Source organism: Ursus americanus, chromosome 3 (assembly GCF_024610735.1).
Source record: "Ursus americanus isolate L20-20 chromosome 3, mUrsAme1.1.p, whole genome shotgun sequence".
In the NCBI taxonomy this organism is placed as follows: domain Eukaryota; kingdom Metazoa; phylum Chordata; class Mammalia; order Carnivora; family Ursidae; genus Ursus; species Ursus americanus.
The window spans coordinates 66,949,011-66,970,673 of NC_142129.1; the positions used below are offsets into that span (position 1 = coordinate 66,949,011).

Sequence of the window (21,663 nt, forward strand, 5' to 3'; positions counted from 1 at the left end):
CATGTCATGGTTATTTCTGGTGCACTGTTCTTTCCTACAGATTTTAGCGATAGCTTACCAAATTCTATTTTTAATTCTTTAGAATTATTTTTACTGGAATTGCATTGAATGTATAAATCGACTTAGAACTGACTCAATTAAACTACTGAGTCTTCTGATCCATGAACAAGGTTTCTTTACCCTTTCATATAAGTTTTCTTCAATATATTTCAATACAATTTCTTTCTTTCCGTAAGGGTCTTGTCTAGGTTTTGTTAGACAAGGTTTTGCCTTTAACTAAAGTAATTAATAATTTATAAATTATATTTTCTCTCTGTGGACACCTTGAAATAGATGCTATATTTTATATTGATTATGTATCCAGCAGATTTGCTAAAATCTTACAATATTTCTAATAATTGATCTATAGGTATATTTGAGGTTTTCCAAAGAGATGACCACATCGCCTGCAATAATAACAGTTTTATTTCTTCCTTTCCAATTTATTTCTTTTACTTCTTCTTCTTGCCTTCCAGTATGATGTCAAATTCAAGTAGTGACTGATTTTCAAATATTAATACTTGCATTATTGGCTAAACTCAACTTGGCTATAATATCTCTTTTATATGTTCTTGGATATGATTTGCCAATATTTTATTAAGGTTTTTTTGTGCATTTTTTTGTGTGTGCATATTTATAAATAGGATAGGCCTGTAAGTCTTGTCATCAATATCTGGTTTTGGTACCAAGTTTATACCTCATTATCCAATACATCTCACACTCTCAAGGTTTTACTTCCTGGTATCAGAGTTGAACTACTTCTATTTTTGTCTTCTGGAATAAGTTATATACAACTGGAGATATTTGTTCCAGTTTGGTATAACTAATAAAATAACTGGGACCTTATCTTACTTTCCTTTCTTCTTTTTTCTCCTATTCCTTCTCACTTCCTCCCTGCCCCTTCCTTTTGCTCTTTGTTACTCATGGTGATTTAGTTCCCTGTGAGTTTTGTACTTTGAAATTGTAAGCTCATTTTTCTTGAAACTTTAACTTTTAAACTTGCTGAAGATAAATGATTTTGGGCACCTGGGTGGTGTAGTTAGTTAAGCAGCGGACTCTTGGTTTCAGCTCAGGTTGTGATCTCAGAGTCATGAGATTGAGCCCTAGGTTGGTTCAGCGTGGAGTCTGCTTGAGTTCCTCTCTCCCTCTTTTTCTGCCCCCCTTCCCCCACTCTCTCCCTCAAATAAATAAATAAATCTTTAAAAAAAAAAGATGAATGGCTCAAGAAAGGACATGCTTTTTTTTTTTTTTTCCTCCTGAAAGGTAGCATAAATTTAGGCTGCTGTGATCACAATGTCTCAGAAAAAAATTTTTCTTCCCTTCCACCTAGCATCAAGGTTTGACATTGGCAATTTCTCATGCAGTCTTTGGAGTGGAAGATTAGATTTATTTTCATCTTATTGAGTAGTGTAGACCATGAGACTTCAGCTTTATGATGGAGTTCTCCAATCAGACATCCCACTTTGGCTGGGCCCTGGGCTTTGTACACTGCAACTCAAAGCAATACCAATTACAGTCTCATTATAATATACAGAACACTTAGGATAAATATAACATCATGAAAGTGAAAGAAGTCAGACATTAAAAAGTACATATTTTATGGTTCTGTTCAAATGACATTCTAATCTCTAGTGTCAGAAAATAGATTCAATGGTTTGATTTGGGCTGAGAGTAACTGCGAAGTTCTGTAAGGAAACTATTTGAGGTCATGAAAATGTTCAGTATCTTGACTGTGGTGGTGATTATTCATGAAACGGTCTGCCCACATGAGTACATTTAAAATTGGTACATTTTATTGTATGTAAGTTATCCCTCATTAATGTTAACTTTAATATCTGAAACATGGATATATAATAATAGAAAAAATCAAGTTACCCACTTAAGACCTACACATAGTGACCTATGTCAATTTTATGTCAATAAAATGATTTTTTTTAAAGCCCCTTTAAGGACTGGAATTCCAGAAATCCATTAAGAGTTTTTACTACTACCCTTACTAGCATCAATATCAGTTTAAAATAAATGGAATCCTTATCAGACCTGTTAAGCCTCCATAATAAGGCTGCTTTAGAACACTGGGGTCTTTGGACAGGTCACCATTTAGTTCTTAGTGCTGATGAAAATGTATTTCTATGACTGATGGCTATTGGGCAGAAGATGGGTATGTATGCAGTACTGATCTTGACATCACTTAGGCCATTTCAACTATTCTATTGCATGTTTATTCAGTTATGACTAAAAACAAGTCATGTCAATGTGAGTCACCAAATTCCTGTTTCTAAGACCCAAAGGTTTTCAAGGAATGAAATATGTATATTCATTTTTTTCTGGTTTTACATGCAGACAATTGTGGTGCAGTGTGATAGAGATAGGGCCTTCTTGCAAATTCACGTTCTCTCAAAACAACTAAGATATGGAAGCAAAAGCCTATAGAAAGATGTGAAATCCCAAAGTGCCAAGGCAAGTCCAAATTATTCCTCAATCCCTGTCTCCAATCTCTAGTCTTGCCAGATCTGACATTCCTTTTACGCATGTACTCTGTGCCACTCTTCCCTCACTATCTCAGATTATGTTTCTAACTAAATTTTATTCTCATTTAACTCTACTCTCTAGTTTTCATCTTAGCATCCTTGAGTGATTCAATTCTGTTCAATTTCTCTCGTCTGCCCAGTGCTGCGCTCATGGCGGTGTGTATTAAAAATCAACCAGCTATTAAAACCTGTCATTGAAGAATTACAAGCTAGTGGGGGATATTTATGGGTAAATGATAGAGATACACACAGTACTATTGTTGACTCATACGGAACAGAGTCCCGAACTCAGCTGAGAAAGTCCAAGAAGGCTTTATAGAAAAGATACACAAAACCTAAATTGAGCCCTGAAAGTGAACAGGATTTGAGGGCACACAAGGGCGACCAAGAATGGGTTTAGGGAATGGCATTCCAGGAAGAGAAGACCAAAGGAGCAAAGGCATGGGGAAGCCACAGGATTCCTGTGGCCCACTCAGAAGTAAGGTTGATAAGGTCCATTTCTCACAGTGCCTTTTTGCATTTTATAACTTTTTGGTAAAAAATTATATTCAACTTATAAATGTTCTTAAAGTTGGAAAAATGCTGACATTTGTGTTTATTTCTGTGACATCTCTCAAACACTTCAAACTCTGTGATCCATCATTGTAATATAGAATTGTTCTAGCATGATTTCTAGGACGTACAAAGTCTATACTCTCAGGAATTTAATAGCATAGCAGAATTTGACAGAGTTTATTTAGTATTTTACATTTCACTCATGAATAAATATCATCACAATGTGGTAGTTGGAAAGAAAATAACATGAAAACATATGCAAATCACTTGCATTATGATAAACAATATAAAGAAAATGAGCTACAAAAAGATGACATTATTTAGGCAAAGGTTTCTATTCTAACCTCTATCTTCCCTTGATACGATCCATCTTCCTGTCTGTGCTCAATATCATAAATAATCATGTTTTCACATACAAAGAATATTTCTAAAGAGGGTCCTTCAAGTATAAGAGGATGTGTACCACCAAGGGATAGTGTGTGTGTACGTGTACAATGCTTAGGCTAGATCAAGCATGGATACACAGTCTTCAACTAAATGTTTTCCAAACATCTTATGATTCTGGGTTTCAACGACAATGACCAGTACTGTAGATTTTGGGATCACAAACTAAAGGATGTAATTAAATTTAATGATTTTAAAGATCCAGTCAAACTGGAGTCTATAAACAAGTTGTTAAAAAGGTTTTATATTTCTCCTATTCTTCAGGCTCCTCTCATCACCATAATCCAATCTCCATTTTAAATATACTTGATTTCTATTTTTAAGCTCCTCTATTTCTGTTACTGGCAGCTAAAGATAGTGAGAATTATTTTATTATTTGCAGTGTAATAGTTTTTTAGACATTTCACTAGGTCTACCATATAAATCATGTAAATAAGTGGTATTATAATTTAAAGATATGTGTATTTACTTGTTTTAAAAATGAAGAATTTTGTATCAAAAGATTCTTTCCTTAAAAAAAAAAAGGGGGGGGGCGCCTGGGTGGCACAGCGGTTAAGCGTCTGCCTTCGGCTCAGGGCGTGATCCCGGTGTTATCGGATCGAGCCCCACATCGGGCTCCTCTGCTATGAGCCTGCTTCTTCCTCTCCCACTCCCCGTGCTTGTGTTCCCTCTCTCACTGGCTGTCTCTATCTCTGTCAAATAAATAAATAAAATCTTAAAAAAAAAAAACCACTGGGTTTAAAAACAATGTGTACACTATATTGTATATACATCATACAGCCTAGTTGTTGAGTATCTTTTTCTCCCCCTTTAATATGAGTCACAAAATACTTAAAAGTGTTAAGGGTTAACAACATCCATGGCTAAACATTAGGAAGTGAGTACAACTTGCAGAACCCACACCTATAATATGTGCTGTATTTCAGAATTAAATACTATTTTCAAATGATAATTTTCCCAACATTATTCAACACACAAAACACACAGCTCTATAGAAGTTCTTCGAGCACAGAGCTAGTTAATAAGACACACAGAATATTTAATTTCACACGTGAAGCAGAAAGGTGCAGATAAGCATTATTTTCCACCGAAAAAAACAAACCTTAAGGAAATAGTTGTTATTGTTATTGCTGTTGCCAGACACTCCTTGCAATTCAGCCACAGTGCTCTAAAACGGTTGACAACACAAATTAAAGAAGGCTTTGCCCCATTAAAGAGAGCAGCCTAATGATAAAGGGTAGAAAAAACACTGAAGTTCTGGTGCTTGCTAGAACACACACGTTGGAGAACTGAGAGAATGCCTCCCACTCTTAGTTTCTTAACATTATGAACAATGTAAAGTCAATTCACATTATTAAAAGGCCACCCATAATAATTGCAATCTCTGGTTCACACAACACAAGCTGTTTCCAACCAGGAACAGCAAACAGCATGAGTCAAATTTAACGTTATCCCTTTAATGCTTTTCACCTAAAAATTATATTCTTATAAACCATTTAACACTTATGCAAACCATAGCTCCATTATATTTCTGACTCTAATTATTACATGTTAACACAAGCAATAAAAATGCATAACCATGGAGGTAGCTGCTCTAAATTGTATTCAATACCTTAAAAGATTCTAAAAGCTAATGTTCTCATGATATAGTTATAATTATATTAATTTGCAGTAATGAAAAAAATTATGAAAGTGAGCTTAAATTATGCTTTAAGAGAAGGGGCCTCAGTCTCTAGAGTGACGATTAACCTTGTTATAAACTACTGCCTGAAGAGACTCTGACATACCATCTATAATCTAAGACTTTAAAATGCAATAATTATCATATTTTAAAAGCATATTTAAAGAAGCAAACCAAAATAATCCTATAATTTCAAAGTGCATGTAAAATAGTTTATTTTAACGTGAACGACCATATGCATTTTCTAATTCAAAAAAGTGGTACAGCACCAGTTCATACTTCATTTCTAGTGTGAGCCCACTGTATTTCACACTGCATAATGATCTCTGATAGAAACACATACCCACAATTTACATACATGACCCATGCCACACAAAACATATACCAGAATTACAACATCCCACCACTAACAGGCTAAACATTGACAGCTGTGGAGTATGAAAGGAGATTAAATTTGTTATTGAAAATGAAAATCTAGTTGAAAAATTTACCATACCCCCAGAATTTCGTGGGCTAGTGCTGACTGTGTGAGGGGCTTAATGAAATCCTCCATCGTTACCTTCCAGATTGTTTAAAAAAGAAAGAAAGAAAAAGAAAAGAACAATGATTCTATCATCCAGAATTGCAATCGCTCATTACAGATATATTCAGATCTACATCTTAAATGTTTCAATTGATCAGATTTAATCTTTCTCTTCTTTAAAGGATCCTTCCCCTCATTCTTCAACCTTTGTGCAGAGCCCTTTTAACTTTTTTTTTTTTTATCACAATGTTTAACAGAGAGTAAACAGAAACAGGAATATACATTAAAACTGATTTGGCTGTTTGCTTACTGTAAACTCCTCTAGTTTACGTATTTTGGGGGAAAAAAACCCAGAAAGTGTAGAAATTTAAATAGCGTTTTGGGTATATCTATATATTTTAAATTCTATTGGAGTACAACTTATAATGTCCTAAAGCATTAAAACAGCTACATGTAAGCACACACAATACATGATAAGGTATTCTTATTCCTAAATATGGTTTTGATAGAGAACTACTGTACTTTTACAATTTCTGGATATATTTCTCACATTGCAATGTTTCCCCCATAGTCAATTCAAGCAAGCAACTCCCCTCTATCAATGTGACAAGTTCCAAGTTAAAATCAACCTTGGATGATTTGACCAAAACCAGAAGCTATCTATCCTTCAGTAGACAATGCTGATCTAAGTGCTGGCTCTGGAAATTAGTTGGACGAACTCAGTTGTTCTGCATTTAATTAGAGGTTTTCCTAGCTGGCCCAGGGAATGTCACAGGGGATACTTTGAAATAAAAATGATTCTAACTTTGAAATCACAAGATGATTCCATAAATGATAAGGAAAGTGAGAAGCCAAGTGATTGATTACACAATTCAGGATTAACAAAGACATGTAAATCAATACATGGTTCAATTACACATAAAATTAACTCAGTTATTCAAGGATCATTTACCCATTGGATAACCAATGGTTATTGGTTCTTCTCACCTCCGCTATGTCTCTTGGACATTTTACTTTTCATTAACAGAGAGAAAGAGAGTAGGTAAAAAAATAGGGACATATTATTCAAATTGATTTAACAATATTTGGAAGCATTTGTAAAAAATGAATTTAAATCAAGTAAATAAAGTAGAGTGAATTTTCATTATTTGTACAGCTTTCATCTCTCCTATGCACAGAATATTAACAATTGGTTTTAATTGAGCATATTTTGGCAACACACAAGAAAGGGAGAGAAATACAAGTCAGAGAGAAGCATGAGAGAGAAACAAAGAAAAAGGCTCCTTGACCTTTTCAGTAAAGTGAAGGTTACTTGGAATAACATAGTAGCGAGCATCTGATTTCTATTTCTACAACTTGAAGACAGAAGAAAAAGTTTAACCTAAAGCTAAACTCGAATTAAAAAAAAATCATATACTCAATTATTCTTCCCTTTAAGCCCTATCTTCATAGGATACTTACAGATTATTTGCCTAGAATAAAATAATTCTCCAAGTATTTAATTCCCCTAATTATTAGAAATACAGAATAAAGGATCATAAAACCTAAGTATTATAAGAAACTCCATCACCCAACACAGGAATCCTCTCCAACACCTCTTGTCCCCCAGTTGTTCTGTGTGTGCCTGAACAAAGAAAGACCCATTAGTCCACTTCATTCAAAAACAGCAATGTCTTGTAAAGAGTACCAACTTGGGAGACAGGAAGATCTGATTCCCATCACAAATCTGCCAACTACTAGCAATATGCCTAAAAAAAGGCTCGTTTGCTTCATTTCTAGAAAAAAAAATCTCTTCCATGTGCTATAAAGATTAAATGAAATCAGGCAGGGAAATGCACTTTGCCAAGTGCCAGGCACTGAATATTTATTTACCTTTCTTAGTCCTGAAAATACCTTCCCAGGTGACAATCAACTTTGCCTTCCTCATAAAAACTAGGCAAACAAACAAATCTATATGGTGTGCTCCTAAGCATAAAAGTTGAGTAATAAATACTCACTTGGCATTGACTCAATTTACTAAATTAGAGAGAATCTTACATCAAACAAAAAACAAAAAGCTTTAGAGGCTGGAGTTGAAAACTTTTGGGGACTAAATGTGCTCAATTCCTTAAAATAACTGGAAGAAGTATGTAGTCTGTAGTGATCTAAAATTTTTACTTGGAGAGCTTTAAAGAACTATCTTATCTTCCCTCTTTCCTTGCTCGACTTGATGTTTTATTTCACACACTCACAGAATATTAAAAGCTAGAAAGACTGCAGAAATTTAGCCCGATCTCTTAAAGTCCTGGAGGCCCACAGACTGGGGAGCCTGGCCTCCTCACCTTCCTCCACTTGATGTCACCCGAACTCCCCCGAATCTCACATCCAAATTCTTTCTAGCAGAGCCAGCAGGTAAAAACCAAACTTGCAGAGAATGATTCCACGATCCTAAAAATAGGCTTGCAGCCAAAGCAAAATCAGTGTCTCTGATAAAACACAAAACACTAGCACAGAGAACTGAAGACTAAGATGAAAATTACAATATTTGAGGAAATTGTTTTTAATTTCTAAAATCAACGTAACATTTTCACATATTATATCTCAGTATGATAAAAAAAACACTTGCCATTTCAAATGGACTCTGCAAGTAAAAAATTAAATCAACTAGATAGATTTCTAAGAGACGAATACATTCACATGAAGACTTTGTAGTGTTTATTCTCCGAACGAAAGTTAACTGATGCACCATTTTTAGTTGTCTGCTATAATAAACAGAGAATAAACTACATTAAACTACCAACACATAAAAAATTAAGATACATTTGGGTTAAAACATTCTAGACTAAAAATACATGAAAATATTTCAATGTCTATTTATTAATCTTCACTATGTCCTGGCTAGAGACCAAAAAAAAAGCTCTGGAAAAAGAATATATTCAGATGAGTAGAGGTTGAACATATGAAGTTGCACTGTCCTTATATCAGCTGGAATAAATAATATATGCTTTACCTGAATATTTGCTATATTTATGCAGCATGAAATACTCTGGTTAAATTATTGATGGGTCTTTTGACATGCCAATATGAAACACATGCATGTTTAAACATGTTTATAATAAAGCATGTTGTCCCATTATATCAATGTACATTTGGCATTTACATTAGAAATAGACCAGCATCTGCATTACATTACAACATACAAGGATTCCGGAGAGCCACTTTCACTTGGGGGTTAGCTTCTATTCATTTACTTGATCTTCTACAGAGAGCAGGATGCAAAATTATTCCAATATGTATCTACTCTATGGAATATGTGCTGGTGGAAAGCTTTGTTCTGCATTATGTTAGCACAAATCACAGTGAGCACATCCAAAGAACTTTCTCTTCCTGGAAAAAAGAAACCTGAAAACACCCAGCAATTTTTAGTACTTTTCTGTGTGTGTTTGTGTATGAATGTGTGCATTTTTTCAATCAAAACGTTTGCTGATTTTTTTTCAAAAAGCATTACAAACTTACTGTAGAAAACTTACTGTAGAAAATTGGGGGAGAAATCGAAAAAATATAAAGCAGAGAGAGAAAAAGACCAAATTCCAACAATAAAGATAGCTACTATTCGCATGTTGGTGTTTTTACTCTTTTTTGTTTTGGTGAATTTCTTTTAATAGTGCAGTAAAACATGACTTATTTGATCCCAAAGTCTTCATGTCGTAAACAGGATACCATCACTTGATTCATAAGTTAATAACAGATGTAAGTAATATCCCTTTTGTGTGAGGTTGAATGTAGACACGTTCTCCATGAGAAACTGCAAAGAACCTATCATACTTTTACACGGTAAAGAGAGTTTTGTAAAGTAGAACGTGCTGGGGAGAAAGGTAGGAAGGACGTTTGCGAGCACTACTTACCTCATCATCGTCGGCGTCGTACTGGGCGTAGTGCTGCTCGAGCAGCTCTCTCTGGCGCCTTTCTTGTTCCAGCGTCTGGCTTATCAACTGGGCAACCTCACTCACTTGTCCTGGCTTTTCTCGCCCAATAACAAACCTGTAGGAAGGTGAAGGGAGACTTAGTTGGATTCTCCAGCAAAAAGGAGTGCTAAAAAAAAAAAAAAAAAAAAAGCAACTGAGCTTGATAGCTCATCACAGTCTATCAAGCCTCAAGAAAATAATATCACATATATACTCTAAATGGTATGCCTGCATGGAAGGGGAGGTTAGCTGAGTGATTGAACAGGCGATTGTAGACATACCTTAAAGGAAAAGAAAGGAGAAAAGTAAAGGTCAATAAAAAAAAAAAAATGGGGTGTCTGGGTGGCTCAGTCAGTTAAGCACCTGACTCCTGATTTCTGCTCAGGTCATATCTCAGGGTCCTGAGATCAGCCCTGCCTCCGGTGGGCGCTGGGCATGCAACCGGCTCAAGATTCTCTCTCCCTCACCTTCTGCCACCCCTCATCTCCCAACCCCCACTTCCATGCTGCTCTCTCTTAAAAAAAAAATATTACTTCGGTAGAAGACAAAAGAGATGTAATCCATTCTACAGTACTTCACACATTTTTGACGCCCTACAACGTGGATGCGAACTCATAATTTCTTGTACAATCGAACTTGAGAATCATTTCCAGAATACTGTCCTTTTTACAACGCAAAAACTGCATCAAAAACATTCTGAGGAATAGCATGCCTTAAGTGGGTAAATAGAGGCATTAACTTCTGCTAAATTACTATAACACTGGAGATAAAAGAAGGGGAAACAAATGTAGGTTTTGGTTTTGTTTTTAAAAAGAAAAACTAAAATAAGGAGAGGTCATGATTTTGAAAATTCAGTTTTGGACAAAGAGATGTTATGAGGAAAGGTGTGGTTTCAAGAAATAAAGGGACAAAGAGAAATATCTGTTCATATCAATTACTGTAAGAAAAAAAAGTATAAAGTAAAAACAAGTCACGTACGATACAACCTCATCAATACTAAGCGTCTTGCTTAACAAATTAATATTCACTTAACATCTTTTCACACTAATATATGGTTCTATTTTTCTAAAAATATATGAGTAGTACACATGATTTTGTTTCTATGTATCATTTAAGTTCATGATTTTGGATGTGACTTTTGTTTAATCGTGCTTCTATACTAAACTGATGTTTTCCTCTGATTATAGTATGTTGCTGTATTGGATCATAAGTTTAAATGAAATACACCACCACTCTCTGTACAAATGCATTAAAAGTCAAAATTTTCACACTTAGATGCTAGTAATTAACTGTCTTTATAGCAATATTTTTATAGTTCCAAACAGGACTTTGAAATTATGCTTCATAAATTATTTATCATTTATTTTCCTCTGGGAATCAAGTGTAAGCAGAATTTATAAATTCTATAATTTTCATCCTTATTCAGGTATAATTTACACATAATAAAGTACATCTATTTTAAACGTACAGTTTGATAAGTTTCACAAACATAACCTGTAATCACCACATCAATAAAGATACACAACATTTTCATCAACCTAAATTATACCATTTCCCTTTCTAGTAAGTCATCCTCACGCTGGGTCCATATTAGATTTGTTTTTTCTAGAGTTTCAGAATCATAGAGTGTCTGACTTCTTTTGCTCACCATGTTTTGGAGACTTACCATGCTGATGCAAGTATCAGTAACTCATTCCTTTTAATTACTGAATAGTATTTCATTGTACCAGATGTGCTACATTTGCTTATCTATTCTTCTACTGGAGGGTATTTGAGTTGGATTTTGGATATTACGAGCAAAGTTACTATAAATGTTTCTGTACAAGTCATTGTGGGGGCATAAAATTTCATTTCTCTTAGACAAATAACTAATAGTGGAATTGTTCTATGGTAGTGTATGTTCAACTTTTAAAGAAATGGCCAAATTATTTTTCAAAGTAGTGGTACCATTTTATATTCCTACTAGCAATGCAGGAAAATTACAGTTGCTTTACATCCTAATCAACACTTGGTACTGTCTTTTAAATTTTTAGCCATTCTACTGAATATCTAATGGTACCTTTATAATGGTTTTAATTTCCAATGCTTTGATGACCAATGATGTTAAGTATCTTTTCATGCCCTTAGTGAGCATTCATGTATCTTTTTCAGTGAAATACCTTTTCAAACCTTCTGCCAATTTAAAAAAACTGGGTTGTCCATATGGTGACTAACATAATATAATAAAAAATATTAAAAAAAAACTGGGTTGTCCAGCTTTTTATTACTGCACTGTAATAGTTCTTTATATATTCTGGATGCATATCTTCATCTACATATACTGTATATAATAAATACACATAGATACATACACACATACAAATAATGTCTGTGTATCTCTGTTTGATTTATTATCCTCTCCTAGTCTGTGGTTTACCTCTTAATTTTTTTTTCTTTCTTTAAATTTCTAAAAAAAGATTTTATTTATTTATTTGTCAGAGAAAGAGAGAGCAAAAGCAGGAGGAACGGCAGACAGAGGGAGAAGCAGGCTCTCCACTGAGCAAGGAGCCTGATGCAGGACTCCTGGGATCATGACTTGAGCCGAAGGCAGAAGCTTAATGGACTAAGCCACCCACGCACCCCTATCTCTTAATTTTCTTAATTGTGTCTTTCAAGGAAGTCTTTTTAAAGACTTTTTAAATCTTTTAAAAAGATTTGTGCCTTTTGTCTCCTATCTAAGAAATCTTTGCCTCATTTAAGATTGCCAAGATTTCTCCTATTTTTCTTCTTGAAGTGTTAATGTTTTGATTTTATATTAGGTCCCTATCTTTCAAATTAATTTTCATGCATGATGTTTGGTAAGGGTGGAGTTTCATTATTTTCCACATGGATAACTAGTTGTTTCCACACTATTTATTGAAAAGACTATTCATTACTGCCATTGAATTACTTTAGCACATTTGTTGAAAATCAGTTGATGAGATACTTGGGTTGACTTTTGGACTTTCCAATCTTTTCCACTGATGTATTTATCCTTGTGCAAATACCACACTGCCTTGAATACCATATAATCACTCTTGAAACTAGGTGGTGTGAATTTTCCAACTCTGTATATCTTTTCCAAAACTATTTTGACTATTCAAAGTTATCTGCATTTTCGTATAAATTTTACAATCAGCTATTAATTTCTTTTAAAAGCCCATTGATGTTTGATTTGGGATTGCTTTGAATCTATAGATCCATTTGTGGAAAACTGACATCGTGATATCGAGCTGATCCGTGAACATGGTTCATCTCCGCATTTATTTAGATTTTCTGTACTTTCTTTCAGTAATACACTACAACGTTCAGTGCAAAGTTGTAGCCATAGTTTGTTCAATTTATCTCTATATCATGTTTTTTCAAGTTACTGTAAAGTGGTACTGATTTTTAAATTTGTTTCTAATTGTTTGTTGCTAGAATATAGAAATATAATTGACTTTTGAAAATTGGCCTTGTATTTTGTGACCTTGCTAAACTCACTTATTAATCATAGAAGACTTTTACAGATTCCTTAGAATTTCCCAAATATAAGCTCATATCCACTATGAATATCCCCTATTTTTATTTCTTCTTTTCCTACCTGTTTGTCTGTTTCATTTGGAGATACTCGGTTTCTGTGATGGAAGATACATAAAGTCTTTAACATGCCCAACTAATCTAGACATATAAGGACTATCTTGAATTCATTATATTTTTGGTTAACAGTCTCAAAGTCAGAAATGATGTCTAGGGATATAAATATAAAGCAATTAAGAAACTCATATCCTAGAATGAGAGACTTAGGAAAACCCAGATTGATCTTTTATGTTTCTTCAAATGTATAACAGAGTGGGGCGTGAGGAAGTACCACTTACATACATACTATAAAGCTGACAGGAATTTGAAAGAAGCAATTAATGTACAAAATGGTATTAACTGAAAATAGTAGCCAAGCTCAAAGTAAAAGGTAAATTAGAATTTACATTCATTTAAGCCATAAATTCTTTAAACTCATTTGAGAATTACACTGTCAGATTTTTTAGTTGAACAGTTTTCCCTAAGAATGGAGAAGTTTATTTCCTCTGCAAGGCAAGTGTTTAAAATTACTCTGAACACAATTCAGGGAGAGAAAAAGATTGGTTCTCTTGCCAACAAGTTAGAACCACTGCTGATGAGGTGAATGAAGGAGTCTTAAGAAAGACCTTGTGAGAAATTTTAAAGCAGAAAATTATTTTTAAAGCCCAAATTATAATATTAGAGCATATCATATCGTAATCAATTATATAATTATATAATAAATCAAAACTCCAATATGACATGCAAGTTTCTTCCTGCCCTCCAAACATGATCTCTAATTCCAAACCAGAATTATTTGTGATGCTAAAACCAAAAGGAATAAATACACATATAATCGAAATTTCAGAGGAAATAAAAATTGTCCCACATTGCATAAGAAACCAGCATTTTAAACCATGAAGGCAAAGTTGCTCAAATCACAGTGTGGCTTTCTGAACTGGTCCCTACAATTTAACGTTATTCACTATTTGCCCAACATTAGTTTGTATTCAAAATCACTTTACAGTTATGAAATAAAAGTGATTTCTAATTGTATATAAAATAAACAATCCACCTCATGAAATATACTTTTTAAAGCATTGGGTTACAGAACACATCTGCTCATTCAGGCAGCTGTTTGGGGTAGTGTTATAGCACCTAGCTACACACATCTATAAAGCCTTGTAATTCACTGTAATTTATAGTTCATATGCGCATGAGTAAAATGGCATCCTGATAACTATGGTTCAGAGGGAAAGCACCCAGAGGTAGAACTAAACTATTCTCCACGCCTTATTTTCCTCATGTGAAAACTGGTATCTACTTCATGTGTCTAAAGGAGTGATGAAAGAATAAAATGTGGTATAGATAGGAAAGAACATTAGGCACTATTATGATGATGATAGTGATAAAATCTCCCATTTGGAAAATGTGTAACATTCAAATTACCTTTCTGTATGTTCTTAAATGTTTGGTCCCTGTTGAAGCTGTCTTTATAAATGGACTGCTGTAACAATATGTGTACAGTCTAGCACATGCGTGTGGAATTGAGCAGAAAATGCAAAATTTAAAGTTAGGTTATTATTGCAATTATGAATTCACACTATGGATATGGTGTGATGGTAAAATGTAGGGGTTAAAAGTGTCTGTAAAAGGGGGAAAAGGCTGTGATAGGACCAATTCACTAAACCATAAACATGACTTACTGGCTCTGTGACCCTGAATGTATTAACACTTCTAATCCTTAGTTTCCGTATTGCAATAAAACGAATATAATAACTTAAATAAACACTATATAATACATATAAAAAGCTTAACTAAGGACCTAGTGCCTAAAGAGTATTTAACAAATGTTTACTGTCGTTTTTACCTGGATAATGTATTAATAGCTAGATGGGGGTGAACGCATTTTAAAGTGCTATCTGTGCAGACTGGCCCAATTACATCTTATTTGCATCACACTAGCTTTGAAAACAGAGTAGGTTTTTGAGTCAACCATGGTAAAAAGGTTAAATACTTGCACTAAAGTTCTGAGAACCTTAATTTCAGTTACCGTCAAAATATAAAAGTATAGTTTATGTGATTCCTTTAAATTGAATTTTTAAAGTCTTCAAAAATAGAACAATTAATAAAGTCAGCAACAATCAGTCCCTCTGAACATATGTGACCAAATCAACTGATATTTATACACAATTATGATTTATATTTTAGACATTATCTCTGACTGAAATGACATGCATGTAGTCAAATCAGCCTCGAAGATCCTTCAAAAAAAAAAGTTTTCTTGTTACTTTCTAAATTCGTTTACTATGCTTCCACAAGGAATGGAGTGATCTTTTTATTTTTTAGCTATAAAGGATGAGGTAACAAGAGCCAAACTGTAATAGACATTCAAATTAAAAATTAGGTATTTTCTAAGGTTATAACTGACAAAGGCTAAAGCTAAAATACAAAATGAGGGTTTATGTGTTCAGCATGACTTGTTTCTAGTGTTTCAAACAATTATCTTGTTTTGACGTGAATTATTTCAATAAGAACTGCCTCCCCTCCCCCTCAGGCTGAGATACAATAAGTAAAGACAGATAAACCAGTTTTCCCTTTACCTTTCATCTATTAGCAGACCAAGCAGTGCCCATGCACTGTCCTTTAGAGTTTAGATGACGAGATTATACAGGATTCACTGGATTAGTTTATTGAATTCTCTGGTGAGCTGTCAAACAAAAACTAAACAACTATAAAATTGAATTTACAATTTGCTGAATTGAAGTCATAAAGATCCTACATGTTCAGTGTAAATGATATGAGAAGTCATGTTGAAAATGATGAGTTATGAGTGCCTTGTTTTGCAGACATTTATTCTAATAAAAGTGATACACTCGTCAAAAATGGCACTTAAATGATATCAAAACTTCAAAATTTTTTTAAACTAAAGAACTTTTAATGTAGACTTAAGCAAGTCTACAAAAGGAAAAGCTATAGTAGGATATAGTTGTTAGTTCTTACAGAACCAGTTCTTTTATTCAGATATTCTGTAACAAATATTTATTGCGTGCACACCAAAAACCTAAAAGATATACTTAAAAAACAAAAAGAAAAATATATACACACCACCTACTCTCATTATACTGGAGTCTTGGATCATAAGATCACATGGTACTTTTAAACATTTTTGTAGAAAGTTGTCTCATTTTTTTCTATGTTTGATCACATTTTATGGCCTTACTCTAAACTTGATAGCTTTTAAAATACCTGACTTAACTGTACTTGAGCAAGTGGTGCTAAATGTGTATTTACTTGCTCTCACTGAGATTTGCTATTAGTATCTAGAGGTTAAAGTCCTACACAACAAAGCTTTTGCCTCTTTCTTGTATTTGGGTACTCTTACATATTTTTCCTTTCTATATTGGGATTTAGATTAATACAACATACTCTATATTTAACATTTAAAATTTTTAAATTCATCTAGGAAAATGTTTGCTTTTATTTTTTTGCATTACAAATTTTTATTTAAATTCTAGTTAGCTAACATATAATGTACTATTGGTTTCAGGACTAGAATTTAGTGATTCGTGACTTACATATAATACCCAGTGCTCATCGTAACAAGTACCCTCCCCTCAATACCCATCAGCCATCTAGCCCATCGCCCACCCACCTCCCCCCATCAACCTGTTTGCTTTTAAAAGCTAGAACTTAAATATCTAGATCTGAAATGTTTAAACTTAACTGTAAGCATTACTTCTTTGAAATGAATTCTGTATCTAACCCAATCTTAATCGTAAGAACGTTATTCTACCACTGTATTTCAATATAGAACAAAAGTTTTTTTAGAGATAAAAAAAACATTGCCTAACACATGCCATTTCAAGGACTATATACTACATAACAGGCATAAACTTAAATATTTTCTAAAAATGCTATACCTTCTCAAGAAGTGACATTTCTTGATTTGAAAGCTAACTTTGATATTTTGGGTTTAAATAGTTATGCATACAAACATTTAAAGGAAAAATTTTTGAATGCTAACCTGTATATAATGGTACCAGAATATGTCTCATTAAGGTAAGGTCCCCTTTAAAACAATTTTTTGAAATTTCCACTGTTTTAAACTTCTATCACCAGTAGTTGTAATTTAAAAGTTGTAATATCCATGGTCCCAAATCCATAGTGGCCATTCCTCTTGTCTAAGCACAAGGCAGTAATGTAAACACAAAATCTGTAAGGACTGAGAATTCCCATGAACATGGTGGTGCCCTCACTGCCCTCCATTACAAACGACACTCCATTATGCACAATCACAAAATAAAGAGAAACTCTCAATTTCCCCCTGTGCTGTAATGGCAACAAAACCTCTTATTAAACTGATGTCAACAAAGCAAAAACATTTCCAGATTTAATGTACTTCAAATGGAAATCTTCCAATGGAAAAACCAATGACTTTAGGTAAAGAATTTTTTTAACACTTTCATATTTAGAAATTATATATCCAAGTATGAATCCAAAATTAACAAGTGCGTATTTATTTTAAAAACTCAACATCCATTCGTATTTTTTTTGAGTATTATAACCTCTTCCAAAAAGGACAGGGAAATATTTAAGACCTTCAGATTAGTTTATTTTTTATTATGTGTAACTACAATTCCTACAAAATCCTCACCCCCGGAAGTGTCATACGGCTCAATGTCAAAAAGTCACCAAACACATATACTAACGACAAAAGCATGATGAATGCATAGTTATTGATCATAGGTAGCAGTACTTGCCGGAAAGCATTTAAAGTTTTATGTAAATGGCACTGAAGAGCAAATATACAATTTATTAGAAATTTCTCTTATTGAATCACAATCTCTCTCCTGTAACATCATTTTCCTATAATGGCCGTCCTCCAGTACTAGGACAGCTGTCTGGAATTAAAAAGAATACCTAAGTCTTTTCCCACAGTTCACTCTTTCAAATGCTTCACAATCGTTACTACACCTTCTTAAAATTTTCTATTTTAGGTAAAAGTTGGCAGAATATTTAATTTTTTTATATACAAGGAGAAAATGTTTAGATCTCTCACCATCCTGGTCAGACTTTCCTAAACGGTCTCAAATTTTGTGGTATAACATTAATCAGACTGCCTGTCTATCCATCCATCCAACTAGTTATTGATCGCTACATAATACGCAGACTCTAAGATGCACCTGAGTGATCTCTGGCTCCTGATGTTCATGGAGTTTAAGAGGGACTTGTTAGCTCTTTTCGCAAATAAAATACAAAACTGATGGAATGTCACTTTAGATATTAAGTTATGAAAAGACGACAGGTTCCATCTTGGGTCACTCCCTCTGGGAAATCCAGTTTCCATGTTGTGAGGCATCCCTTCAGAGAGGCTCTCATGAAAATGATGGAAAGTAGATCCCATAAACTATGAGATAAAAAGTTTGTTGTTTCTAGTCACTAAATTTTGAGGCAATACATTTTGCAACAATAAGTACACTATGTCATTTACATAGCGGTAAACCAGATCGGAAAGGTCCCACTTAAAGCTGTATTCCCAAAAAACCATGAGTTCTTAATAGCTATGTTGCAAACCCATGTCTGAATAAAGAAAAGGCTTCAGACAAGAATTTAATATAGATATCTTTTTTCTGGTAAAAAATTAATAATGGCAAGTATTTTTTAAAAAGAAGTAAAGAGCGTAATAACATACACATATTGCTGAGGAAATTCAGTTTAACTACATCTGCCTTTCTTAAGTAGACATTGTCTTCCTTTCCAAATCCCCATCCCCATCAATATAATTAGTTAGCATGGTGCTTTTTAAGTTAATCATAACTATTAACATACATTTAAAAAAATCAGTTTTATTGAGATCAATTTATATACAATAAAATTCACCAAATTTAAGTTGTCTAATACAATGAGTTCTCACAAATATATATATAGTTGTGTCACAAATACAATAGCCACAATATAGCGCGTTTTCATCACCTCAAAAAAGCCTCTTAAATGCTTACAGCTTAAAGTACAGTATAAAGGTTTTTCTGTCTGCCTTCTTTAGTCAACGTAATAGTTCTGACAGTCAAATATTGTGTTGAATATACTGGTAATTTGCTTCTTTGTATTGGTGAGAAATACTTCATTACACAGGATACAGTACAATTTGCATATCCTTTATCAGTTAAGGGCATTTGAGTTGTTTCTAGCTATTATGAACAAAGTCCTATGAACATGTAAGTATGAGTCTTTGGGTAGATATATGTTTTTATTGCTCCTGAATACATAACTATGAATAGAATTGCTGGCTGATATGGCAAGTACATGCTTAACTTTATAAGAACCTGCCAAACTATTCTGCAAAATGGCTGTGCTATTTCCATTCTCGCTAGCAACGACTGAATGTTAAATTTGCTCCACATCCTTGTCAATGCATAGTGTTATCAGTCTTCTAAATTTCAGCCATACTAGTGGGTGTGTAGTAGTACCTCATTGTGGATTTAATTTGCATTTCCCCAATGATTAATGATGTTAAGCAGTATTTCATGTGCTTAACTCTGTATCTTCCTCAGTAAAGTGTCTCTTTAATTGATTTGCACATTTTTAATGGGGTTATACATCTTCTTATTAAATTATAAAGAGTTCTTCATATCTTCTAAATAACAGTCCTCTGTCAGATAATTGTTTTTGCAAATATTCAGTATTTAGTTTGCTTTTCAATTTTCTTAAGGATTTTTTTGAATAAATGTTTTAAATTTTGATGCAATTTAATTTATCATGTCTCCCTCTTAATATTTCTTGCTTTCGTATCTTAAAAGATCTTTGATTAACCCAATGTCATAAAGATTTTTCCCTGTTTTCTAGATATTTTATGGTTTCAATTGTTGCACTTAGATACATGATCAATCTTGAATTAATTTTTGTATATACTGTGGCACAAAGGTCAAGTGTTCTTATTCTTTTTTTTAATATGGTTATTCAATGGTCCCAGCACCATTTGTTGAAAAGACTATAATTTCCCCCACTGAATTATCCTGGTGCCTTTGTCAAAAATCAATTGTTCACGTCTGTGCAGGTCAATATTGGAACTCTTTTTTCTGTTCCATTAATCTGTATTTCTAGCAATATGCCTAAACCAGACTGCTGTGATTAGTGTAGCTTTGCGGCACTCAGAGTTCTCCAACTTTGTTCTTTTTAAAAAATATTAATTTCTACAAAAAATCTTACTGAGATTTTCACTGGGATTGTCCTTCGTCTGCAGATTTGGAGAAAATTGAAATTTTAATAATACTGAGTATTCTGATTCATGAGCGTGGTCTCTTGCTTCACACTCATTTAGGTAGTCTTTATTTTCTCTCAGAAATACTTTGCTGACGTTGTCAACATACCATGTCAGGTTATCCTTAAGTATTTCATGCTTTTGATGCTAACGTAAATGTTATTTTTAATCTGAATTTTCAATTCCTTCTTGTTGCTGGTATACAGACTAGAGCTGATTTCTGTACATCAACCTACGTCCTGTAACCCTGTTTGACTCACTTACTAGTTTTAGTAGAATCTTTGATAGATTCCTTAGGACTCTCTACATAGATGACCATCTCAACTGTGAACAATTTTACTTCTTCCTTTCCAATCTATGTGCTTTCCATTTCTTATTCTTGCCTCACTGACCTAGCTATGAGCCCCAGGACAACGCTGAATAAAGTGGTGAAAGTGGACATACTCACATTGTTCTTATACTAGAGAGAAAGCATTTGGTCTCTCATCTTTAAGTACGATACTAACTGTAGGTTTCACTTGGATGCTATGTATCACATTGAGGAAATTCCCTTATATTTCAAGTTTCCTGAGTTTTTTGGTCTCCATCTACTGGGATGAGCATATGAACCTATGATATTTCTCCATTCTTCCATCAGAATGGAAAATTTCATAGGCTGAATTTCAAACATTAAATCAAACATGCATTCCAAAAATAAATGTCATTTAGCCATAATATATTATCCTTTTTATATATTCCTGACTTCAATCTGTTAAATTTTTGCTAAGGACTTCTGTATCTATGTTCATTAGCAATATTGGTATGTAATGATTTTTGTTTTAATATCTTTTCTGACTTTAATATGATGGTAATGCTGGTCTCATTAATGCAGTTGAGATGTGTCCTCTTTTTTATGTTCTGGAGAAGTTTATATAGAGGTCATGTTATTTCTCCCTCTCAAGATTCACCGAAGAAACAAACTGGAACTGGAGTTTTCTTTGCCAGAAAGCCTAAACTCTAAATTCATCTTCATGTGTACATATACACACACACATGCACACACTATTTTTTCTTGAGTGAGCTTTGGTACTTTGTCATAGTACTGTCTTCTAAGAAATTTAACCATTTATTCTGAGTTGTGTTTATCAGCA

General features: G+C 33.6%; 1 protein-coding gene across 13 annotated transcripts in view; it reads right to left on the reverse strand.

The window, feature by feature from the left end:
* PPP1R9A (protein phosphatase 1 regulatory subunit 9A) overlaps nucleotides 1–21,663 on the reverse strand; it is a 362,801-nt gene that overhangs the window by 85,635 nt on the left and 255,503 nt on the right. For 8 of the 13 annotated variants that reach the window (XM_045793220.2, XM_045793219.2, XM_087861069.1 and 5 more), the window contains 2 exons: nucleotides 9,658–9,793; nucleotides 4,672–4,737 (listed from right to left, as the gene is read on the reverse strand). In XM_045793220.2, the coding sequence (XP_045649176.1) occupies nucleotides 4,672–4,737; nucleotides 9,658–9,793 (202 nt within the window). The remainder of the gene's footprint in view (nucleotides 1–4,671; nucleotides 4,738–9,657; nucleotides 9,794–21,663) is intronic. The other 5 variants (XM_087861071.1, XM_087861070.1, XM_087861066.1 and 2 more) reach the window with 1 other exon arrangement.